At 44.8% G+C, this 24,042-nt stretch overlaps 1 protein-coding gene across 1 annotated transcript in view; it reads right to left on the bottom strand.

Annotated features, from left to right (window-relative positions):
• Positions 1 to 23,285, bottom strand: part of TTC39C (tetratricopeptide repeat domain 39C) — a 94,651-nt gene extending 71,366 nt beyond the window's left edge. Inside the window, exon 1 of the mRNA XM_037032121.1 lies at positions 23,096 to 23,285. Coding sequence (XP_036888016.1) covers positions 23,096 to 23,256 — 161 coding nt within the window. The 5' untranslated portion in view covers positions 23,257 to 23,285. The remainder of the gene's footprint in view (positions 1 to 23,095) is intronic.
• Between the last annotated feature and the right edge of the window lie 757 nt (positions 23,286 to 24,042).

The following is a 24,042-nucleotide window of genomic DNA, read 5'->3' as shown; positions in this document are numbered from 1 at the left end:
AAAACCTTTCCTTCTCAAACTATTCCAAAAAATTCAATAGGGGAGAAGACTCCCAAGCTCATTTTATGAGGTCAGCATTACCCTGATTCCAAATCCAGGCAGAGACATTCATTACAAAAAGAGAAAATTACATGTGAATATCCCTGATGAACATAGACGCAACAATCCTCAACAAAATATTAGCAAACTAAATTCAGCAATGCATTAAAAAGATAATCCTTAACATGATCAAATGGGATTTATTCCTAGGATACAAGTTTGAATATCTGCAAATCAATTAATGTAACAGACCACATAAACAAATGAAGGACAAAAATCATATGATCATATCAATAAATGCAAAAAAAGGACATGACAAAATCCCACACCCATATATATGATAAAAACTCTCAGTAATGTGGGGATAGAGGAAACATAACTCAACATAATTAAGTCCATATATGACAAACCCACATACAACACCATATTCAATGATGAAAAGCTGAAAGTTTTGTTTTTAAAATCAGGGACAAGAGAAGGATGTTCATTTTCACCACTTTTATTAAGTACAAAATTAAAAGTCCCAGCCACAACAATCAGACAAGAAAAAGAAATAAAAGGCATCCAAATTAAATGGGAGAAGTAAAATTGTCATTATTTGCAGATGACATGATAACCATCATAAAGAGAAATTAAGAAAACAATCCCATTTAAAGTTGCACAAAAAAATAAAATACCTAGGAATAAATTTCACCAAGCATGTAAAATCCTCTTCTCAGAAAACTATAAGATACTGAGGAAGATACAAATAAGTGGAAGTACATACTGTGTTCCATGGATAAGAAGAATTAACATCATTAAAATATCCATACTACTCAAAGCAATCCACTATAAAATTATGTGATCGGAATTCAATGCAATTCCTACCACACTTCAATGGCATTTTTTTACAGAACTAAAACAAATGATCCTAAAATTTCCTATAGCAAAAGTAATCTTGATGAAGAACAAGGCTGGAGGTATCATACATGACATCAAACTACTACAAAGCTACAGCAATCGAAACAACAACACAGTACTGGCATAAAAACAGACACACAGATTCAATGAAAGGAATAGAGAATCCAGAAATAAACCCACACCGATGTGGTCAATTAATATATGAGAAAGGAGGCAAGAAAATACAATGAGGTAAAGACATTCTCTTCAATAAATGGCATTGGGAAAACTGGACAGATACATGCAAAAGAAGGAAACTGGATCGCTTTCTCGTACCACATACAAAAATAAACTCAAATAGATGAAAGACTTCAACGTAAGACCTGACACCATAAAACTTGGCAGTAAATTATCCCGCATCACTCCAGCAATATCTTTGTTAGACTCGTCTCCTCCGGGTGAAGGGAAACAAAAGGAAAAACACACACATGGGACTACATCGCACTAAAGAGTTTTTTGCAAAGGACGGAAACCCTCAACAAAATGAAAAGACAACATACTAATGGGAGGAGATATTAAAAAATGATGCATCCAATAAGGGGTTAATATCCAAAATAGATAAGGAACTCATACAACTTAACACCAAAAGAACAAACCATCTCACTAGAAAATGGGCAGAGGACCTAAACGGACATTTCTCCAAAGAGGACATACAGATAGCCATGACATCTGAAAATATTCTCACCATTACCAAACATAGGGAAGAGCAAAGCAAAACCACCATGAGATACCACCTCACACCCATCAGAATGGCTAATATCAATAAATAATGAGTGCTGGTAAAAATGTAGGAAAAGAGGGGACGCTCCAGCTCTGTTGGTGGTAACGCACATCAGTGCAGCCACTGTGGAGAGTGGTACAAATGTTCCTCAAAAAAATTAAAAACAGAACTACGATAAGAACCAGTTATTCTACTTCTGGGTATTTATCAGAAGAAATTCAAAACACTAATTCAAAAAATATATGCACCCTTATGCTCACTGCAGCGTTATTTGCAATCACCAAGATTTGGAAGCAGCCTAAGTGCCCAGTGCCGGAGAAATGGATAAAGATGCAGCAACTATATACAATGGGCTACTGGCCATCAAAAAAATAGAATTATTGCTTTTGCAACAACATAGACAGACCTAGAAGGTATTATGCTATGTGAAATATGTCAGACAGAGAAACAAATACCACATGATTTCACTTATATGTGTAATCTAAAAAACAAAATAAACAAACAAAACAGAAATAAACTGACAGGGGACATTTGGCTAGGGTACCAGATGGGAGGGGGTTCGGTGGTGGATGAAAAAGGTGAAGGGACTAGTAGCACCAATTCCCAGTTATAAAACCTGTAACAGGGATGTAAAGTACAGCACAGGGAATATAGTCGGTAATACTTTACCATGCTATATGAGGTCAGACTTATTGGCGTGATTACTTCATAGGATACATTAATGTCTAGTCACTACATTGTACACCTGAAACTAACAGAATATTTTATGTCAACTGTAATGAAAAGTTAAACATAAATAAAAATTTAAGAAATTCACCAAAAAAAAATCCTAAAATGTTATCTATGAATAATGGGAGTAAAAAGTGATTTTTCTCTTTTCTATTCTTTCCCAAATTACCAATAATTAAGCATGAGTTCTTCGCAATCTGAGTTTTTAATTGAGTCATCATAAGGCATAATTTTAAGATGCACATAAAATAATTTTAAATACCAATATTTAATTAATAGTAATCCATTTATTTATTCAAAATATCACAAATCTCTTGAGACCTACGTGCCCAGCACTGTCTCAGGCCCTGAAATAAGACCCCTTAGCATGAAATTAACGTTCGAGATTAGAAAGACTGACAATGACCAAATACATATTTATCGCCTGATCATCAATTCTTTAACTGACGACCCTATAAGCACTTTTAAAACGGTGCTCTTAGCATTTCCTAGCCTTGCAGAAAACAAAACATAAAAATAATTTAAGCTATAAATTATTTTGAAGTCGCAAGAATATAGTGTGCCGGAGCAGAGATCTCACCCCTCCCTGCATGTCCAAACCCCTCCTTGCTAAAATGCAGGTCTCGCTCAGGCGGTCTGGAGTGAGGTCTGAGAATCCACATTCTAACTTGCCTGTCCGCAATGCTGGTGCTGCTGGGCCCCAAACACCAGGACTTTTGTTTAAAAAAGGTGGTCAGTTAATAAAGCTGGCAGACCGAGTTTTGCAAACTAAAATACTCTGTATCATAATATAAACCGTTTGGAAATAAAAGCGAAAACACTGCTATTTCCCTACCTGAAATGAAGAATTCTTGTGTTTACTAATGCCTGCTTTACTGAATCAGATTTAAGATCCCATTCCCAAAAGCAGTTCTCAGTCTTTACATGATCACTAGCAGCTCATCCTCGCATGGGCCTTTGGGGGCTGAGGGGTCTGTCTTTCCTTATTCTTCCCACTTCCTACTCCCCTCACGCCAGCCTCCACTTGGGCCTCACCTCTCAGAACCGGTCTCCCCAGACTCCAGTCCACACCAAATAGCCACAACAACAGTGTTTGCTGGGGCCACTTCTCAGCGCGCCATCTGTCCTTGACCAGGCGCCTCCTTCCCTTGTGCATCAGGACAAACTACTGTCACTGCTGGACGTTTAAGCACCCCCAACAACCAGGCCCTCACAAGCTTTGCTTCTCATTCCTTTTTCCAAGTAGGCTGGGGGCTCCAGCTCTGCCAGTCATCAAGCTCTGACCCTCCCTACACTGCTGATCTTTTCCTCTCAGCCCTCGCACGTTGTCCCCTCTCCTTTTCACACCCCGATTCAAATCCTGAAAAAATCCTGCTTTTGCCATGTGCCCCTGGTGATGTGTGTCCATCTGTGCTCTGTCCACAAAGGAAACCAGAATTCCCGGACTGACAGCAGCACTCCCGCAAACCTGGGCGTCTCTTCCTTTCTCTCTCTCTCATGCACGTGTGCGCACACACACACAGCCATTCTCTCTGCCTATGTCCATCACAGAGTAGAAGTTTCAGTCCCACAGATGAAAACTCCAATAGCTGGAGGTAGACTTTTGGCGGGAATTCAACACACCATCCTGACTTGTGAGATGCTAAATGTTAGAGGTAACGGTAGCAATATGCCTGGAAGGAATTCCTCCCAATACTTTGCAGATGCAAAAACGTTTCTTTGATCCTGAGCCTGCTGTGATCCTCTTATGCCCACACCCCAGATCTTCTTCCACCCTGGGGACGCCCCCTGTGCACACTGCATCTGTCCACACGCCCTTGCTCACGGACTTCTACGGGACTAAGAGTTACTGTGCAGCACCAGAATTTGCTAAGCTCTGAGTAGGAGATGTGAAAATGCCGGGTATGGGACAGTGTGAAAAGCTGGTGTTTGTGGCTTTGTGATCAGCAGCCATGGTCCCAAGTGCAGGCCAGGAGGTGTCCTGGACACATCTAGAGGGGACTCCCACCCAGCACCTGACCCCAGAGTCTCCAGCCCAGTACTTGTGCTCAGAAGGCTCCAGTTTTTCTCAATCCTCATGGGTCAAAGTGCTGAGGGCTCTAACAAATTGCTTCTCTAAACATTTAGGTCTAAGGTGAGGACGAAGGGGTAGGAAAAAAAAGGGATCACCAAGTAGCTTCTGATTTCACTCTTTTTTTTACATATACTGTTTCCATTTAATTTTCAAGCTATCTACACAAATTATACTTTCTACTACTTACAGCTTGTTTTATAAGTGTGTACCTTCCACACTGATGTATGTAAGGTATATTATGTAACTCCAGCTAGACTCTAAATTTCTTGAGGACAGAGACCATGCCTTATTCCCTCCATATAATTTCATTCATTTTATCACTGGCACATACTACTCTGCAGACACTGCACACAGGAATTTCTATGGGAGGCATGGAACCTGCTCTCCAATTGCTTAAGAAGCTCCCACATACTTCAATACATGCTCAATCCATGGCTGGCTAACTGGAAAGTCCTTGATACCCTGTCATTAGGCACACCAGTCACTCACACTGAACCATTCATTATACAGTGTCCTTCTTCTGCTTTAATTAGTCCTTTTACACATTAAAATTAAGTTTATATTACATAGGAGAGAAGAAAAATCCATAAGCTCCTATAAAGCTCTGGAAGAGAGATTTGCCAATATATACCAACACCCACCCTGCAACAACTCAGTTCCAAAGCTAGACGTATATGTAAGATATGTCTTACATATACGTGTGTGTAAGATATGCACGAAGATGTTCACTAAGCACTGTTGGAGACCCTAAGGAAAGGAACGTTCCCAACTAAACAGTTATTGGTAGAAAAATGAATGTGTACATCATCTATGTATATGATAAAACGCTATGCTGATACCCTCCCCAGTGATAATCCTCCATGGGACCTCTATTTCTGTGAATCTGTTCCTGTTCTAGTTGTTTGCTTAGTTCATTTTTTGGTGTTTTTAGGTTCAATTGTTTTGAACCTAAAAAAAGGTTTTGAGTTTGTTGTTATTTTACTGTTTGTATTTTTGATCATCATCTTTTCTTAGATAAAAGTCCCTTTAACATTGCATATAATTAGGGTTCAGTGATGATGAACTCCTTTAACTTGACCTTATCTGAGAAGCACTTTATCTGCCCTTCCATTCTAAATTAAAGCTTTGCTGGATAGGGCAATCTTGGATGTAGGTCTTTTCTTTTCACGACTTCAAATACTTCTTCCCCGCCCTTTCTTGCCTGTAAGGTTTCTTTTGAGAAATCAGCTGATAGTCTTATGGGATTACTTAACACATTTTTAAAAATTGGAAAATGGGCAAAGGACTTGAGCAGACATTTCTCCAAAAATACACAAGTGACCAACAAGCACATGAAAAGATGCTCAACACCACTGATCATTGGGGAACTACAAATCCAAGCTGCAATAAGATGTCTATCTCACAACCTTTTTTTGCTTATTACAAAAAATAAAAAAGAGGAGCAAGAAAGAGAACAGGTGTTAGTGAGATATGGAAAAACTGGAAACCTTGTGCACTGTTGGTGGGAATATAAAATGGTGTAACCACAATGGAAAACATTATGGAGGTTCCTCAAAAAAATTATAAATAAAATTATCATATGATCCAGCAAGTCTACTTCTGGGTATATACACAAAAACAAGTTAGAAACTAAAACAGATGTTTGTGTGCCCATATTCTAGCAGCATTATTCAAAACAGTCAAAAGGTAGAAGCAACCCAAATGTCCATCAGCAGGTAAGTGCTAAGTGAAACGAGCCAGCACAAAAGGACAAATACTGTGTGATTCCACTCACATGAGGCGCCCAACCCAGTTAAATTCAGAGAGACAAGAAGTAAAATGATGGCAGCCAGGCCGGGGGCAGGGGTGGGTGGGGAGGGAGCACGGGGAGTTAGTGTTCGGTGGGTACAGAGTTTCATTTTGGAAGATGAAAAATGTTCTGGAGAGGCAGGTGGGGGCAGTTGCACAACAATATAATCATACTTACTGTCACCAAACTGTACACTTAAAAAAAGGTTAAAATGGTAAATAATTATATAATTAAAAACAATTTTAAACCATGAAAAACTTACTGTTATAAATATATCAAGAAATGAAAAAAGTAAACCAATACTTATTTAGTGGGCCATAATTGAGAACATCAGAAACATTAACAGTAAAGTGCTTTACTTCTTTATAAAAAACTTACCAAGAATACTTGAACAGTGCTTGCCAAAGACAGAGTGAGCATCTTTGCTATAACTTGGTGAACTTTCATACTTCCTACGAAGTTTGGACCAGCTTCCAACATTTTAGCCCCTGTGCTTTCACAGTTGTGAAATAAGAGTTTCTTCAACGAGAAGTTTTTTGCCAGCACCACCATCTCTAGGACATATTCATCTTTTTGAACAAATATAGCTCCACAGCACAGCAACGTGGGTTGCCCCATCCTGGCAAATATCTAAGGCTCTGCCCCTTACAATGTAACAGGTGCACTGCGCCAAGACAAAGAAAGATGGCCCAAATGAAAGAATAGATCAAAAGTCCAGAAAAACAACTAAGTGAAGAGGAGATAGCCAATCTAGGAGATGCAGAGTTCAAAACACTGGTAATCAGGATGCTCACAGAAATGACTGAGTTCCTGTGCAAAATAGAGGAAGAAGTAAAGGATATGAAAAGTGAAATAAAGAAAAACATTCACAGAACCAAAAGGGAAAGGAATGAAAATGGGACTCAAATCAATGGTTTGGAGCAGAAGGAAGAAATAAACAGTCAACTGGAACAGAATGAAGAAATAAGAATTCAAAAATGAGGAGTGGCTTAGGAACCTCTGGGACAACTTTAAATATTTCAACATCTGAATCATATGGGTGCCAGGAGGAGAATAAGAGGAGCAAGAAATTGAAAACTTATTTAAAAAAAATAAAGAAGGAAACTTCCCCAATCTGGTGAAGGAAATAAACATGGAAGCCCAGGAAGCTCATAGAATCCCAAAGAAATTGGATCTAAGGAGGACACATCATAATTACATCAGCCAAGATTAAAGAAAAGGAGAGAATCTTAAAAGCAGCAAGAGAAAAGCAGAGAGTTACCTACAAAGGAGTTCCCATAAGACTGTCAGCTAATTTCTCAAAAGAAACCTTGCAGGCAAAAAGGGTCTGGAAAGAAGTATTCCAAGCCATGAAAGGCAAGGACCTACATCCAAGATTACTCTATCCAGCAAAGCTTTCATTTAGAATGGGAGGGCAGATAAAGCACTTCTCAGATAAGGTCAAGGTCAAGGAGTTCATCATCACCAAGCCTTTATTATATGAAATGCTAAAGGGACTTATCTAAGAAAAAGAAGATCAAAACTATAAACAATAAAATGACAACAACCTCACAACTATTAACTGAACCTAAAAAACACAAAAACAAACTACACAAACAACTAGAACAGCAACAGAATAACAGAAATGGAGATAATATGGAGGGTTATTAGTGTATGTATGTGTGTGTGTGTGTGTGTGTGCATGTGTGTGTGTGCAGGATGGTACAGGGAATAAGCAGCAGAAACAGTAGATATAAAATAGACAGGTGGAGGTTAAGAATAGTATAGGAAATAGAAAAGCCAAAGAACTTATATGTATGACCCATGGACATGAACTAAGTTGCGGGGGGAGAATGCTGGAGGAGGTGGAGGTACAGTGTGGAGGGGGATAAAGGGGAGAAAAAATGAGACAACTGTAATAGCATAATCAATAAAATGTACTTAGAAAGAAATATGGAAAGAAAACCAAAATCATCATAAATTTAGCATAAAATAGCATAAATTTAATGCTATTTTACTTTTCCACTTTTATACAGACCAACATATAAAAAGAGAAGCTATGGGCCTGCGAACCAGAGGATCGCGGTTCGATTCCCAGTCAGGGCACATGCCTGGGTTGTAGACCAGTTCCCTGCAGGACAACTCCCAGCAGGGGACGCACAAAAGGCAACCATACATTGATGTTTCTCTCCCTCTCTCCTTCCCCTCTACAGATAAATAAATAAATAAAATCTTTAAAAAAATGGTTTTGAAAAATCATGATGAAATTTATAAAAAAAAAAAGAAGCTATGAGTCTACTTTATGGCATGAATTTAATTGGCTTTGTACAGCCCCAGCGTAGAAGAACACAATAAAATTATTTTAAAATATAAGAAAAAAAAGATAAAGCAGTCCATGGTCAAGGGTCAGACCAAGCAGGGCCAAGTCACACCACAGAGACCCTGCCAGAGATTCTGGTCCTAATCCTGAGCAAGGGAGGGGACTGCCTTAGTTTCCTGTGGCTGCTCTAACAAATTACCTGTTGCTTTAAGCAACAGAAATTTATTTCCTCCCCGTTCAGGAGGCCAGAGAATGAACAAACACAGTTTCACAGCGCAGACATTAAGGCGAGGACAGGGCCACGCTCCCTGCTCTCTCTGGAGGCTCGGAGGGGGAACCTACCCCGTGACCACTCCAGCTTCTGCTGGCTGCCTGCATTCCTGGGCTTGCGGCTGCTGTCACTCCAATCTTCAAGGCAATGTCTCAAATCTCATTCTCTGCTACATTTTCACACTGACCTGCTCCTCTGTGTGTGTAAAATCTCCCTCTGACTGCCTCTTATAAAGACACATGTGATTGCATCTATCTAACCCGGGTGGGATGGATAGCCACCCAGATAATCTTTACCTCAATCGCCTTTGCAAGCATCTCCCCTCACCCTTTTTTTTTTTTTTGGCCACATAAGGTAACACTCAGAGGTTCCGGGGAGTGAGATGTGGGTATCTTTTGCAGGAGCATTTTTCTACCCCAGAGGCCATGACAGACTTCTCAGCAGTGAAGCAATGTAACTGCTCATATGTTGGTGGGGGTAGAGGAGGACAGCGGATGGGAGGAAGCCAGCTGAGCCACTGCAACTGTCCAAGTGTGAGGAGGCTCAGACTAGGTGGTGGTGAAGAGAAGTGAAATGCAGAGACATACTTAGGAGGTAAAACTGGCAGTAACAGAAGGTAAGGGGGACCTCTTAGACTTCCGCTGTGTATAACTTGTTTCAAGTGGTGCCGCCCACTGAGCTTGAAGCACTGAAGGAAGACCATATGTGCTGGAGAAGATTAGGCTAAACAAGTGATGTGCCGCGGAGCAGGGAAACAATAGCATTCTTTTGGAGGAAGCAGAGGAAACAGTACACACTCTAGGGCCGGGGCCAGATACTCCACTCTCGACCTTCCTTAAACTGAGTTCAGTAAGCCTTTTTTTCACGTGCAAAGAAAGTGATATCCCCAGGGCTCTAGAGGAAATTGGGATTAAGGAGTGAGCCCTTGGAGTAAGCACTGAAATCCCAACGTGGTTACCACTCCCTGTCATTCTCTCTTGCGCAGTAACACAAGCAAAGGCCAAGACTGTTGTATAACTACAAGATTGTAACACTTCTAACTGTATTCCAATTCCTCTCTAGCTTTGATAATTCACACTCATTTATTGTTAAGATTTGATGCTCATTTAAAGTTACTGACACATTCCAAAAATACAAGCTAAATAAAGTCACTTTTAAAAGTTTTTCTAATTGTGTCGGCAATGTGTATCAAATGTCTCCCTAGCTCATCAGCATCAGTTCCTTTTGTAGCCTAAATCGTACAGATACATAATCAGCTCTATCATCTCGATTCTATGCCAACAGCAGATGGAGACAGCATTGATAAGCAACTTACAAAGAGATCACCCAAACCACATTTTATCAGCTACCTAAAAAGCTTTTCCAACCAGTCCTCCGACAAGGGTTATTTTGAAAGTAACTAAGTGAATCGACATGTTCTCATTATTCCCGAAACAAGTTAAAATAGGGCTCCTTTATTATGTGTGGCAATAACCCACAAATTGCACGAATACTTTGAGGATTAAAAACACTCACCTGTTTATACAAGCAATTCAAACACTACTTTATTTTAGAAAATCATTAAGAAATTTTAAGATTTCTCTTGTTAGGTAAAAGGCATTTCAAAATGAAACGAGAGACTTGTTCTCCACAGTAAAATTTCACTAAACTCGTTGTCAGTGAACAACTCAGAACTTTACACAGATGCGTGTCTCTCTTCCCACAGCATCTGCATTTTGCTTTAGTTTTTAGTAGCGCACAGGTCAAAAATTTTCATTTGTGTTTACTTCATTATTCATGAGCTCCCTTCCCTATAAATTTAGACAGAAACAGAATGAGCAGAGGTTTACTTGGAAATGAAACTCAACATCCTCCCAGCAAGAGGAAAGCTCACAATTTCAGAAAAAAAACGTCAACTACTTATAAGTAGTTTCTCTCTTGTGAGTCAAGCCGAGATCAGAGATGCCACAGAAAACCTCCACACCATTTTCTCAGTGCTTGCCATTTTTACACTTGGCAATTTCTCCAGAACAAAACTCTCTAGGAACTCCACCACAGTGGGTCCAGACACTGTGCAAACTACTTCAGACAGCTACTTTGACTTGCCTCTCCCCTGGCCCTTCCCCACCCCTTCTCTGCTCTTTCAAGAGGCATCATTTCTAGCTCAAATCGCTCTTTTGATAATTCAAAGTAATGAGTGACTCGTCAATCAACAATGCAAAAATAACCAAAAAACGTTCGGACCCACATGCCTGATGGCTGAAACAAACAGCATCCCCGGTATAAACAAGACTCTTCTAAGCAATTAAGGCATAGTAAGCCTAGCTATAACGTGGAGGAACCTGAGCAGCCTCATCACTAAGGACTGCAGGCTCACAAAAGCAGCCTCATTCTCGCCGGGCACGGTCGGGGGCCACAAATCCCATAGGTATGCAGCTGATAAGTTCAACGGGCTGCTTTCAGACCTGAATAACGAGGGTGGGCATGTTTTACAAGACACGGAGCCATCGCATTGTCTTGCTCCAGAGATCAGGTGACAACACAGAACTTGAGATTTTGCAATTCGCTGTTCCAAATGTGGGGAAAGGACTTGCAGCCCTGACTGTGACTCGTCATACCTGGAACAATCCTGAGACGCCACACAGCACGGATTTTCCTTTCACCCAAGTGCTTCCTCCAGCCCAACTCCCTATCACTTAGCGAAGTCACTGGGTACAAAATGTCATTTCCCCTCACTTTCTGTCCTGTTAAAATAGCACCCAAATTTTTACTGGTGACAGAGGCAAAAATATTTCAAAATCTGTTAATCCAGTGATGCTACTTAGTGGCTGTATAATTTACATGAAGGAAAACCGAAAGGAGAACTGCTGCAGAGATGAGGCAAGAAAGTGGCATCCCAAAGCAAAAGGATCCACCAAGATGGCAAGAAGGCCAAGAGTGGGCAGAGCCACAAACAACATCATTAGCCACAGAACTCAGGGTTCCACCACGCTCAGACTCACCTTCCTAGGAAAGCCCTACCCAGTGAAGAGCAGGATGGCATGAGCAAGCATGTAAGAATGGGGGGTTAACATGTATCATGGGATGCACTGGATGTCATGGTTGGGGGTGGAACCAGGGAAAGCTCTGTAGATCCATGTATGGGGGTATGCTATTGGAGGCTCAGAGAGAGAGAGAGAGTGTGTGTGTGTGATATTCCCAACTAGCCTACGTACCACAGAACAGAAAACCATCATGAAGCATTCTGTCCTATTTTCTGCCATTTTATTTTTTTTAAGATTTCATTCATTCATTCACTCATTTATTTATTTATAGGAGAAGGGAAGGAGAAAGAGAGGGAGAGAAATACCAATGTGTGGTTGCCTCTCACACATCCCCCACTGAGGACCTGGCCTGCAGCCCAGGCGTGTACCCTGACTGGGAATCAAACCAGTGACCCTTTGGTTCACAGCCCGTGCTCAATCTACTGAGCTACACCAAGCAGGCCTATTTTCTCCCATTTTAAAAGAGTCACTTTTGTGGTCCCCTTAGCTATGTAACTTTGGGGCAACTGTGTCCTTATTCCTGAGGATTTCACTCCTTTTGTGTGTGAGTAACCTACTTAGCAAAAACCTTGCTCATTTCTTGGGAAGGAGGTTGGCCAGTTTACACCCTGAGGATCAAAGTTAGAAAATCCTGGGTGGTGACGAGGGCAGGGCGACCATGCTTCTGAAATAAAGTCACTTGCGTCAGAAAGACACAGGGCCTACCAGCTGGCTCCCCAGTGGGAATGAAGAAGGGAAGGGCCCCTCTTTCCCCATCCACAGGAGGAGGGACAGAACCCACGCTGATGGCAGCCATTCCCGGAGCTGTTTGGGCCCTGGACGCCGTGGGTGTGACCTAGAAGAGCTGGGGTTTAGCAGCAGCAACAGTGGGCACAACACTGGAGGGATCCTGCCCCAGGGCTCTGCCCTGGCACCGGTGGTCGCCGGTGTAACGGAGGTGCTGCCTTCCTCCACCTGGCTCCTTCGGCAGCAGCTGCACCAGCCTGGCCGGCCTCCCCCTCCCTGTCGGCAGAAAGCCCTCGCACCACCTCCCAGGATTTTAGCCGCAGACACCAAACCAAACCGATCTTGAGTCTCATGCCCTGTCCCTTGTCCTCTCAATGGAGATGTTCTTGAAGTCAGTGGGGCTGTTTGGAGGCAACACCATGACAGCAGTGGACAGGCGAATGACACAGTATGTCCTGCAATGTGCTGGACAGTCCTGTGTATTGTCCTATGCCCTGCACAACTTTTAAACACCTGGAAATTCACATGGATGAAAACCTGTTTACCGTTACACAGTCCTAAAACCTACCTCCGCTGACACAGAAGCACAAAATCATGCTGGCTCTGCTGAAACAGACCCTTTATCAAGATGTGTTCACAATTTTAGAAAATCATGTCACCAACAGCAACGCTGCTTGTGGCATCTGAGCTGCCAGCACAGCGCAGCCTCACCAGCCTGCACTTGCAGCCGTCACGTGCCAATTCTACAGGGACATGGAAAGCTCCTCTAAATATATGTAAAGCGAGATAAAGTATTGAAGATCCGTGAAATACTGGATACCAATGATCTGCATTAACAAACTCATTTCATTTCTGCCATCCGGCATTACAGATTTGTAGTATGCTGAAGTTTACATCATAAAAATTACATAAAGAAATTATTTGGAGCTTGAATCTTGCTTTTTTTTTTCACTTTAGGGTCACGCACCACCTGCATCGCCCCCAACTTCCCTGTAACCTTTTCCCCCCATTCATCCTCTAATCTTAGACAGCCATTAAAGACTGTGGCTTCCAAAGGACCCGGGGTGTTCGGACTTTCAGATGGGAGGTCAGTGTTCTGAGACTCGCTGTCAGCATACATCCCACGTCTAACTCAGGGACGAGTCATTCTGACACTGCCCTGATACGGGCAGCCCGGCTCACTGCAAAAACATCACGCTGCCTCATTGTCTCCACCTCAGCAGTCAGCTTTCTGCCTTGACGTTATCCCTGCTTTCTCTTAACGTATGCAGATAAGTCTGGTCAGTTACTCTATTTTAAAAAGCACCTGCTCTTTCCTTTCTCTTTCATGGAACAGCTTCTGGCCTTCTCTTATATCCAAACTTACTCACTGAACACAGGTACAAGCATCTACCTGCTTCACCCTCTGATGAAGGTGTGCTAAGCATTTATACTTGTGTTTTGATCATGAAGTTTTACCTCTTTATAACAAACACTATTTCAACATTCTATTGCTGTTTGAGCATTGTATATATGGGCAGGTCATTTTATCTATCAATTTCATTTTAGGATCATAAAAGGAGAATTGCAAAATATTTGTTAAAGAAACAGGGCATTAGACCTGATAGGAGTCAGGAGCCACTGGTTTGGGAAGCTTCCCCTCCCAGCCACCAAGTTCTGTGAGAGATCAGTTCTTCCTGAAATTGTGGGCAGGCATTTTGGAGTCAGGGAGCTAGGTCTCGACCTCCTCACGCTGGAGAGTCAAAGAAGAGAAGATCATGTCCTGCCGCCAGCACCCAGGGGCAGCCCAGAGTCCTGTGCTCGGGGGTGGCTCGGCTCCCCATCGCCCACACTAAGCACTGGCCTAGATGCTCCACAGGGAAGATGCTGATGGGCCAGTTGGGAGTTGCGTCACCTGTTTAAGACAACAGAGGGCCACCCTGGTTGGCACAGCTCAGTGGATTGAGCGCGGGCCTGTGAACCACACGATCGAGGTTTGATTCCCAGTTAGGGCACATGCCTGGGTTGCAGGCCAGTTCCCAGCAGGGGACTCACAAGAGGCAACCATACATTGATACTCTCTCCTTCTCTCCTTCCCTTCCCCTCTAAAGATAAATAAATAATTTTAAAACATTTGTTTTAAAAAAAAAAGACAACAGAGTGCCAATTGAGGGGGCACTCTGGAGTACCTACCCTGGGTCAAGACTGAGTACCCACTACTCAGTACGGGGAGCGGTGAGGAACAAAGGCTGTAGGGATGCTAAAGGGCACTGCCCTCAGGCTGCACTTGCCCTCCGCAACCACAGAGGAGCAGGTGTGCTGCCTGTAAAGCCCGCTGGGCCCCACATCACTCCGGCCACCCCGGGGAAGGCTAGAACACCCAACGGGGAAGTCCACCCGTCTCTACCATCTCAGCCCCCGCGTTCAGACAGGCAGCCGTGTAAACCGCACCCACACCCGCCAGTGCTGCATGAAGGGGCAGAAGGGTGCTGCTGGAGCACGCAGGAGGCACACCGCCTTTTCAGGCCACCTGGGCTGCACCCCGAATGATGAGTCAGAACGAGCGAAATGACGCAAAATACTGCAGCACAGCTGAGGGAAAGGGACAAGGGAAGGGACAGGAGGGAGGCAGGCAAGCGGAGAGGCCTGCCAGCCCGGGACCTCAGACCTTATCCTGCACAAGACCAGGAGCCACTAAGGGACTAAAGCCTGGGCTGACACATTCCTGAGGAAGTGGGTAGCATCTGGACATAGGAGTGTGGTTTGCACATTGCTGGGGGAACTCACCCCAAAACGGCTTAGCAGCGTACAGGTAAACTTCTCTTACCATAAAAGTCATAGAAGTAAGGTAGTGTAGTGGTTAGACAGACAGACTACGGGGCCAGGCATCCTGGATTCGAAACCAGTGTCCCCACTCACCACGAAATCCTGGCCATGTCATCCAATGTCTCGTGCTTTCCTCTGCAGAGCACTGCCATGTGGACTGGCACACGGTCAGCAGCTTTATGTGTTACTGTGATGTGTACTGGAGGCGGGGGAAGTCACCTAAACCAGTGATCTCACAGATGGTACAAGCTTTGGATAGCCTAAGTGACGGTTTTTGAAGTAGATTTTTTAAAAGATTTTATTTATTTATCTTTAGAGAGGAAGGGAAGGAAAGAAGGAGAGAAATATCAGTGTATGGTTGCCTCTCATGAGTCCCCTGCTGGGAACTGGCCTGCAACCCAGGCATGTACCCTGACTGGGAATAGAACTGTGATCGTGTGGTTCGCATAGATTTTTAAATATTATGTATGCAGTGTCTCCTTGGAGGACCTGCTTCTCACCTTTGTGCCACACACACACACACACACACACACACACACACGGCAGCCACTCCCTAGGGGCTTCTTCCGTCACAACGGGCTGCCTTCCTGTAAGACAGCAGTACTGACCTGCTGTAGCTACACTTCTTGTGCTCTGGCATCCTGGAGCGAGAAGGCTGAGAGGGGAAAGCAGCCCTCGCTGGGGAAGGGCTGAGACCGCAGACCACCAACCATCTCACACGTGGAGGAAAGCGCCCTCTCTCCATCTTCACATCGAAGGTCAGCAAGTCGTGACTTCCTCTTTTTCACACAGCAAATTTATGAAGGGTTTTATACAAAACGATGCTCTTGTAGCTGTGTGGGGTGAGGGGTGTTAACTAGACTTACGACTGTTTCACAATATTATGAATACTGACTCATTTATGTTGTGTGCCTGACACCTGCTCAGAACTCAGAATGAACCGCCCCTGACCCATAACAAAAGGGATTTGAGTGGTGGCTAGATGGATCCCAGGTTACCGCACAACGACCTCATTCAACCCCCCAGCTGGACCTATGCTGGTTGGACATCACACCATGAATTTAGGAAGCAGAGCGAGAGGTGGAAGAGAGGAGCTCCTCCCCAGTCAACCCCCACCCCTCTCACGGGGGAGAGCTGGCGCCAGGCAAAGTTTTGAAATAACAGAGAAATTCATCTTTGCAACACATCCACCTACTTCCTGTACTTCTTTTACACTCTCCTCCCAGAGCCCTCCTCATCACCAGACCCCTCGAAGTCCCACCGCTGATGCCGTGCAGGAAGGTGACCCCAGCAAAGGAGGCTGGGTGCGAAAAATGGTGTTTAGGACCTAAACACAGGTTTTAGGACCTGTGCAAAAGGTCTAAACCCCTGGAACACGACGTGTTTGGGGATCAACAAGTGGTTTTGTGTAACAAGAATAGAAAGTGCTCCATGCTTCAATATCACTTCTTCCCCCCTTCTTCCTTACCCTCATCAAAACACCACTTCCCTCCGTACAGCTCCGCTCAGCCAGAGCGGGAGCGAGCCTCACCCGACTGCTCACTGACGCAGCACACGTGACTCGGAGCACAGGTTCTTTTAAGGGTTCCTGTTTTTAGCTCTGTGGGTTTCTACACACACACCTTCCCCCTCACTACAGGAATTCACTTTTTTTCTGATAATTCTCTATACATACTCTCCTATGATGCTATGGCGGTTGCATTTTTTAAAGAATCCCAATTAAGCCAAATGAATCCTTCATGAATATTTAATCGAGACCTTTTCAGACAGTGCAATAGTTGAAAAAAATAAAACCCAAGCCCTTTTCCAAACACACTACTGAGCTGAAAAGAGAATGGAAGAAGCAACAAATGAGTTCCCTGTCTCCCCTACCAGTTCCCTTACACCATTTCTGCTTTTCATAGTTGCTCCTTTTCTTGCATTTCCACACCTATGGGCCTCTCCATAGACTCTGGCAACAAGAGTAGCCAAATCATGGAGAAATCGTGGGTGGCCTGCAAGCTTTTCCTGTCCCCCAAAGTATGTAACATGATTTTGGAAGAGGTTCAGAAGCCTACCGGCCCAGGTCTCTTACATGTGCCTTTTGAGCTTTTCCAGGGGGAACTACTGTCTGAAGCAGGAGTCCACAAACTCAGAGAGTAAAAAAAGAAAGTCCAAAAAGAAACTCTTTCAGAGAGTAAAATACTTCAGGCTTTGCAACCCATATGGTCTCTGTCTTACCTAGCCCTCCCTGCTGTACAGACATCTCTGCTGCACTGCACAGGCAGCCACGGGAAACACAGAGCCAAACGAGGGTGGCTGCATCCCAGGAAAACTATTTACAAAACAGAGGCTGAATTTGGCCCATGGGCCATAGTTTGCAATCCCTGGGATGTTCAGCCCTCTCTATGTAAGTCTGGCCCCAGAATCCACACGCTCACAGGTAAACACACACACACATATCGTGCGGCTCTGTGGTACGGCCATCAACTGTGCTGGACAATTTAGGGCCCACACATTCATTTTAAATATGAAATTTTCTTGTTTTCAATATATTCCTGCCATTTTTACAATGTCAAATGGAAAAAACATCAAAATTCATAATACCAACTATGTACTAATTCTGCATCATATTCATGCAATTTCTCCTTAATGAACATACATTATAACCACTACATGCTTCCTGTTTTAGCTGACAATGACAAAATATGACTTTATCAACAACATCTACAGGCAGAAATTGGTGGTAATGTTGGCAGAGGTAAGAATGATAGATGTCTTAAGGCTTGAAAGAATGCCAGGAGTTAAAGCAGGAGATGGAGATGGTGGCCTCTGGGGCAGAGGGAGACTAAATGGCAAGCCTGTGGAAATAAGAACTACACAGAGCACTTTGGCCAGAAGTCCCAATGTCCCACCTTCCTCCTACTCAGTATGCATCACCTCTACTGCTAAACCCTCTGACTCTACAACAAAGTAATATTTCAAATAAAAATGAGAAAAAGAGAGGCCTGTTAGGACTCTGAGTCCCCAGGGAGCCCAGAGTTAATAATGGATGTGAGGGCCGCACTGTGAGGGACAATGGTCATCACACAGAGTGCATTTACCAAACGCCTAGCAGCACAGGGACTCAGTGAGGTGGCACTGACTCACAGGGCAACCACGGGGTCTGGGAACATAAGTGGAGAATGAGCCACCACCCGTGACAGCCTACTAGACTAACCAGCTCTAGTAGGCCAGTCAGCTCTGCAATTCTCACACCTTTTCTCCGGCTTCCATGCCACATGTCCACGTGGGTTCTTCACTGCTTACTCTCTTAGGCTTCATTTCCACCTCACCACCTCTCATATTTTCCTTCCACTGTTTCCCATCCCACCAAACTCCTAATTAAACTTACTTCTACCCCACTATGTGCTCAGCTGGGCTACAAGCTGCTTCTCTCCACTGTGACAGGCTACAGGCTGTGGATACGTCTCCCTGCGTCCTACCCTGCAACACCCCAAAACTGAGCGCCTGTCTGTGCACTCAACCACAGCCTATCATCTCCTGGACCGGCGCACCTGAAGGTCTGGATGTGTGTCACTCAGTTAAGCATGCGAGTGTGTGTACGAGGAGGGGGAGCACAGCTGGATTAGAGCACTGAGCTCAAAGACCAAGAGCAGGAGTTTGGTTCCAGGTGGTCAGTATCAGGCACTTACAAAGATATGTCCTTAGGCCCAAACAGAAAGGCCCTGAAGCAGCACCAATCTGTCCCAGCCTCTGGGAACACACCGCCAACTGCATGATGGTGGTTAGCATAAACAACCTGTCCCATTATTATTGGGCTGGCCAAAAAGTTCGCTTGGTTTTTTTTTCCGACAATGGCTCTAGTAATGTAGTAGCACTTAGTTGTCTTTAACTTCATTCACAACAATTCTGTTAGATTGTATGATGACAGTTGTCATATCAATGTGCATTTAAAAAAACTTATCATGAATGACCTATGGACATGGACAATGGTGTGAAGATTAGGAGTGGAGGGGGAACTGAGCACAGGATGGCGAAAGAGGAAAAACTGAGGCAACTGTAATAGAATAAACAAGAAAAAAAATTTAAGGTAAAAAAAAAACATCAAAATTGGTGAACTTTTGGTTAGCCATTTTAATACTAAAAAGGGAAGAACATATGCAACATTGTTGGCATATTATGCTTTAATATTTCAAGAAAGGTAAAAACACAACTGAAACAAAAAAAAGGTTTCTGCGGTGTATGGAGAAGGTGCTGTGACTGATCGAACATGTCAATATGGTTTGCGAGATTTCTCACTGGAAGATGCTCCACAGTTGGGAAGACCAGTTGAAGTTGACAGTGATCAAATTGGGACATTAACTGAGAATAATCAACATTATACCACCTGGGAGATAGCCAACATACTCAAAATATTTAAATCAATCAAGTTATTGGTAACAATGAAAAAAGTGTATTTTATTTTACAGGAAAAAACCACACAGACTTTTTGGCCAGCCCACACTATAGTTACAATGAAAGTGGCAGCTATGTCTTGAATTCCTAACTATGGCATGTTTTATATCTCAAAACAAAGTCCCCATAATGCACATATTTCTAATTCCTATACATATGCTGCCTCAACTATATACAATCCAGACTTTCCACTACTCAGAATGGCCTTCGTGATAATCTGCTTCTATGTAATAACCACTTCCCACTAGGTAGCTGTTGATGCAACTTTTATCGCCCTAGTAATGTGGCATGAGAAAATGAACTTCTTCCTTTAATAAAAATGTTACTGCTACTGTAGATACAAAATGTTTCTATTGTTAAACAATAAGATCCCGAAAGGTTTACTACTATGGGAAGGGTGGCTGTCTGTGACAAAACGATCTTAAGGAAGGAAACAACCAATTGCTCTCTCTGCTGTAAACCTAGCAAGGTGTTCCTCACGCGCTTCTGATGCAGTCCCAGCTGAGTTCTGCAGCAGGGCATCCAACTTTGGAACCGGAAGTACCTAACGCATAACAAGACGTAAATCTTTCCAGTGCAGTATGTGAGGCTACCTTTAAATATAAGAGCAACTTTCATGCGGGATGTTTCATCTTTTATTCAAACTGTATTATCAAGAAAGCACAGTAATTACAGGGAAGGCGTCAAGGACAGTACAAAAGCTGGCCAGTGTTTGTTGAGTTCTTACATTGTGACAGCAACCATGAATCACTCCTTTTCATTCTGACAGCCACACTGTGATGTGTGCTACTCCTGTCCCACAGGCAGGGAAGCAAAATGAGAAACCCAAGTCAGTCCCTACAAGAGCAGCAAAATGAGGACTGCAAGACTAATTACGGGAAAGCCAACAAGATATTGTTACCATTGTCCCCCCCCCTTAAAAAGTTTAAGTGGCTGGAGAACAAGGTCACAGGGCGAATTACAAAATCTAATCAATTCAGGGAGACAGGAGGAATGGTATCATGAAAAGAGCCCTTGATTCAGAGCCGCAGTGCTTGTGTCCTGGTCCAGACTAAGTTTGGAGACTCGAGTCCCTTGTCATAAAATTGTCATGATAAAATACTCCTCAAAAGAGGTGTCACTAGAATACCAAGAATATAAGGAAATGTGCCTAGTACTGTGCTTGGCAGAGAACAGATACCACAATATTGTTTCCTTCCTTATTCTTTAGTTTTCATTTCAAAATAGAAGCAGACGAGTACAGCACAGGAAACACATTCAGTAATTCTGTAATAACTATGAGTGGTGTCAGATGGGTACTCAACTTACCCACGATCACTTGTAAGGTGTTCTAGGGATTGTCTAATCCCTACAATGGACACTAATATATTATGTCAATTGTAATTGAAAAATAAAATACAAGCAGATAGCTCCTATCTCTAAAATGTAAACCCTCCTTGGACACCTTCCCCTTCCTTCCCCCACAGAGAAACACCTTTCAAGGTGCATCTCTCTGCTGTTGCTGTAAGAAAAGAGTTTTCCTTTAACTCACAATCCACCTTCTATTACCGTTGCATAAAATTGTCTAGGTAAAATATAACTGCAGAAATAGTGTTTATTTCATGCTTTCAGTATACAGGAACCAGGAAGTAGTAATTAAGTCCTATACTAAAGCAGTTTAGAAAAAAATAATAATTAAAAATGAGTAACAGAACATTTCAAAGCAAGTTCTATCGAGACATGCAAACACCGCATCTCGAACAGCAACCAAAGAGAGCAAACTTGACTCTTAAGACTCTCCAGCCCTCATTCATACAGCACAAAATGATAATCTAAAAAACAAGCCACAGCACAGTATATGAAACATTCAGATGTTATTCTTTTTATGTCATATATATTCTCAGAGAACTAAAAAACTATAAAAGAGAGACTGAGGGAAACGTTCAGTCTTTTAAATCTATTCTCTGTGAGCAGCCTAGATAAATCTTTGGCTTGAAATCAGACTACTATATGTTTTAAAAATAAAATGTTCTGGGTAAAGCTGAGAAGTTCTCATTTTCAGGTTAAAAACTCATTTAAAAGTAAAATGTCTTTAGTGAAAAGTTTACGGTTGTGCGGCGTTGCCATTCCGACTGTGGGAGCGCCAACGGGCAGGAACCACCCTTCTACCAGGTCTGAAAACTGCGGGTCTGCAGCTCACCCTCTCCCTCCTCTCTTTCTTGCAGACTGGCTCTCAGTGACAGCTGTACATCCTTCCTCTCATTCCTACCAAACCACCGGGTCTAAAAAACTGTAAAGCACATGACCCTTAAACATTGACAGGGAAGCAGCGAATCACCATCCCAGAGACTTGCCAACATTCAAAGGGCAAATCACAAACTTGCTTCCTAAACCTGAAGGCAGATGCTTCTCGTCCCCAGTTAAAGTGAAGGCTCCTCCCACACTCACAGGAAAGCTACCAGGTTTCAGCTCTTTCCTTCATTTTTTAAAAGACAAATAAAAATGAACTCAACACATGTGTTCTGCCTTCCACTCTTACACATACTAAAAATCCCTCATTTTTTTCTTCCTCTAAGTTAGAGAAATTCATAGCAAAAACGCTCGCTTGAAAGGCATCAGGAACTCATTTCAAGGCTGAGGTTTGGAAGACAGGCAGAGAGAGGTGAGCGAACAGAGTTCGTTTGCGTTTTTAAATTCCTGCTTGGCAAGGCGATCATGCACATGTTGGCAAACAGTAAAGGCGTTCGGAATGCACAAGGATGCAAAGTGACGCGAGGCGCGAGAAACAGGCATCATGCAGCTGCTGTGCTCCGCGCCACAAAGGCTGCTCGGGCAGCACGCGAGCCCGAGGCACACACTCCAAGTCCAAGGCTCACTGCTGCCTCAAATTGCAGCCGGTCGCAGGTGCCAACACCGAAGGGCTCCGGCGGCGGGAGGGCAACCCGCGACAGAGCAGCGGCTGAAGCGTGGACGCCCCTCTCCGAGGGGCGAAACCGGGGATAAAGTGAGGGGAGACTGCCGGAGCGCGCGGAGGACGCGCGGCGGGTCCCGGGGACAGAAAGGACAACGGAGTGGGAGTAGAAAGGGGTGAGGTGGCAGAGGCGCAGAATGCAGAGCAAACCAAGGGAGAGGACAAGAGGACAAGGGGACCGGGGCCAGGGATTAGTGACCAACGGGAGGGGGAGGGCCAGCCGCAGAGGGAGGCTCGTAACACCGACCCGAGGGGCGCGTGGCCTGGGTAGAGGAGCAGAGCGCCTTGGTCACCTGTATTGTTTGAAAAGCTGGTCCGACTCTCTAAAGCCGTTGTTCAGCAGCATGTTGATGCCAGCCAAGGCCAGCTCCGCGTCCTGCAGAGGCGCCGCGGCCGCCGTGGCCGAGTCTCCGTCGTCCCGCCGCCGCGGCCGCTGCTGCTCGGAGCCGGCCATGGGCGCGCGAGGCTCTGCGCTGGGCCGAGGGGAAGTAGGGCGGCTGCTGCGGCCCCCGCGCGCGCCCGGAGCCCGGCTGGCTCTACCTGCCCGGAGCTCCGCGGAGCCGGGCGGCCGGGGCGGGGCGCGGGGCGGCGGGGAGGGCGGAGCCGCCTCCCGCCGCCGCAGGGGATTACTCAGCAGCCGCCGGCCCGCGCCCGCCGCTCGCTGCCGGGCGCCCTGCTCGCGCGGGCACCGCGGCCGAATCCGTTTCCGGGTGTCTGCAACCCCGCGGAGCGCGGCCCGAGCGGCCGACGCCCCCGCTTCCTGCAGCCCCCGCGCGCCGGCCCGCCCACCCACGCCGCGCCCCTCGCCCAGCCCGCCCGGCGCAAGGCGCCGGGCCGCTGGGACACTCACGAGGCCCCGAGGCCCCGAGGCCCGGAGGCCCGGAGGCCCGGATCTTGACCGCCTCCCCCGAAAGGGCCGACCCCAGGGTCTCCGGGAAGCCTGAGGGCACCAGCGGGTTTGTTAAGGGAACCGGGAACTCCAACTGAGAAGTCGCAGCGAGAGCGCGCGGCTGGAGACGAGCGGGCAGCGGCCGGCAGCAGCGCTTTGGCCGAGCACCTGAAACCCAGACAGCCAGAGCCCGAGACCCCCTTCTCCGTCCAGTTCCAGTGGCCGCCCGCCGGCCCCTGGCAGCCAATCCCCGGGCAGGTGGGCGGCGGGGGCGGGGCCGTCCCCACACACCTGCAGGACCGCTGCCCCGAGCCCAGTGCTCTGGTACCAGCGAGGAGAACTCCCGTATCC

Source organism: Sturnira hondurensis, unplaced genomic scaffold (genome assembly GCF_014824575.4).
Source record: "Sturnira hondurensis isolate 20B ecotype Veracruz unplaced genomic scaffold, ASM1482457v3 Scaffold0001872, whole genome shotgun sequence".
Lineage (NCBI taxonomy): Eukaryota > Metazoa > Chordata > Mammalia > Chiroptera > Phyllostomidae > Sturnira > Sturnira hondurensis.
This window is presented reverse-complemented; position numbering and strand designations above follow the sequence as displayed.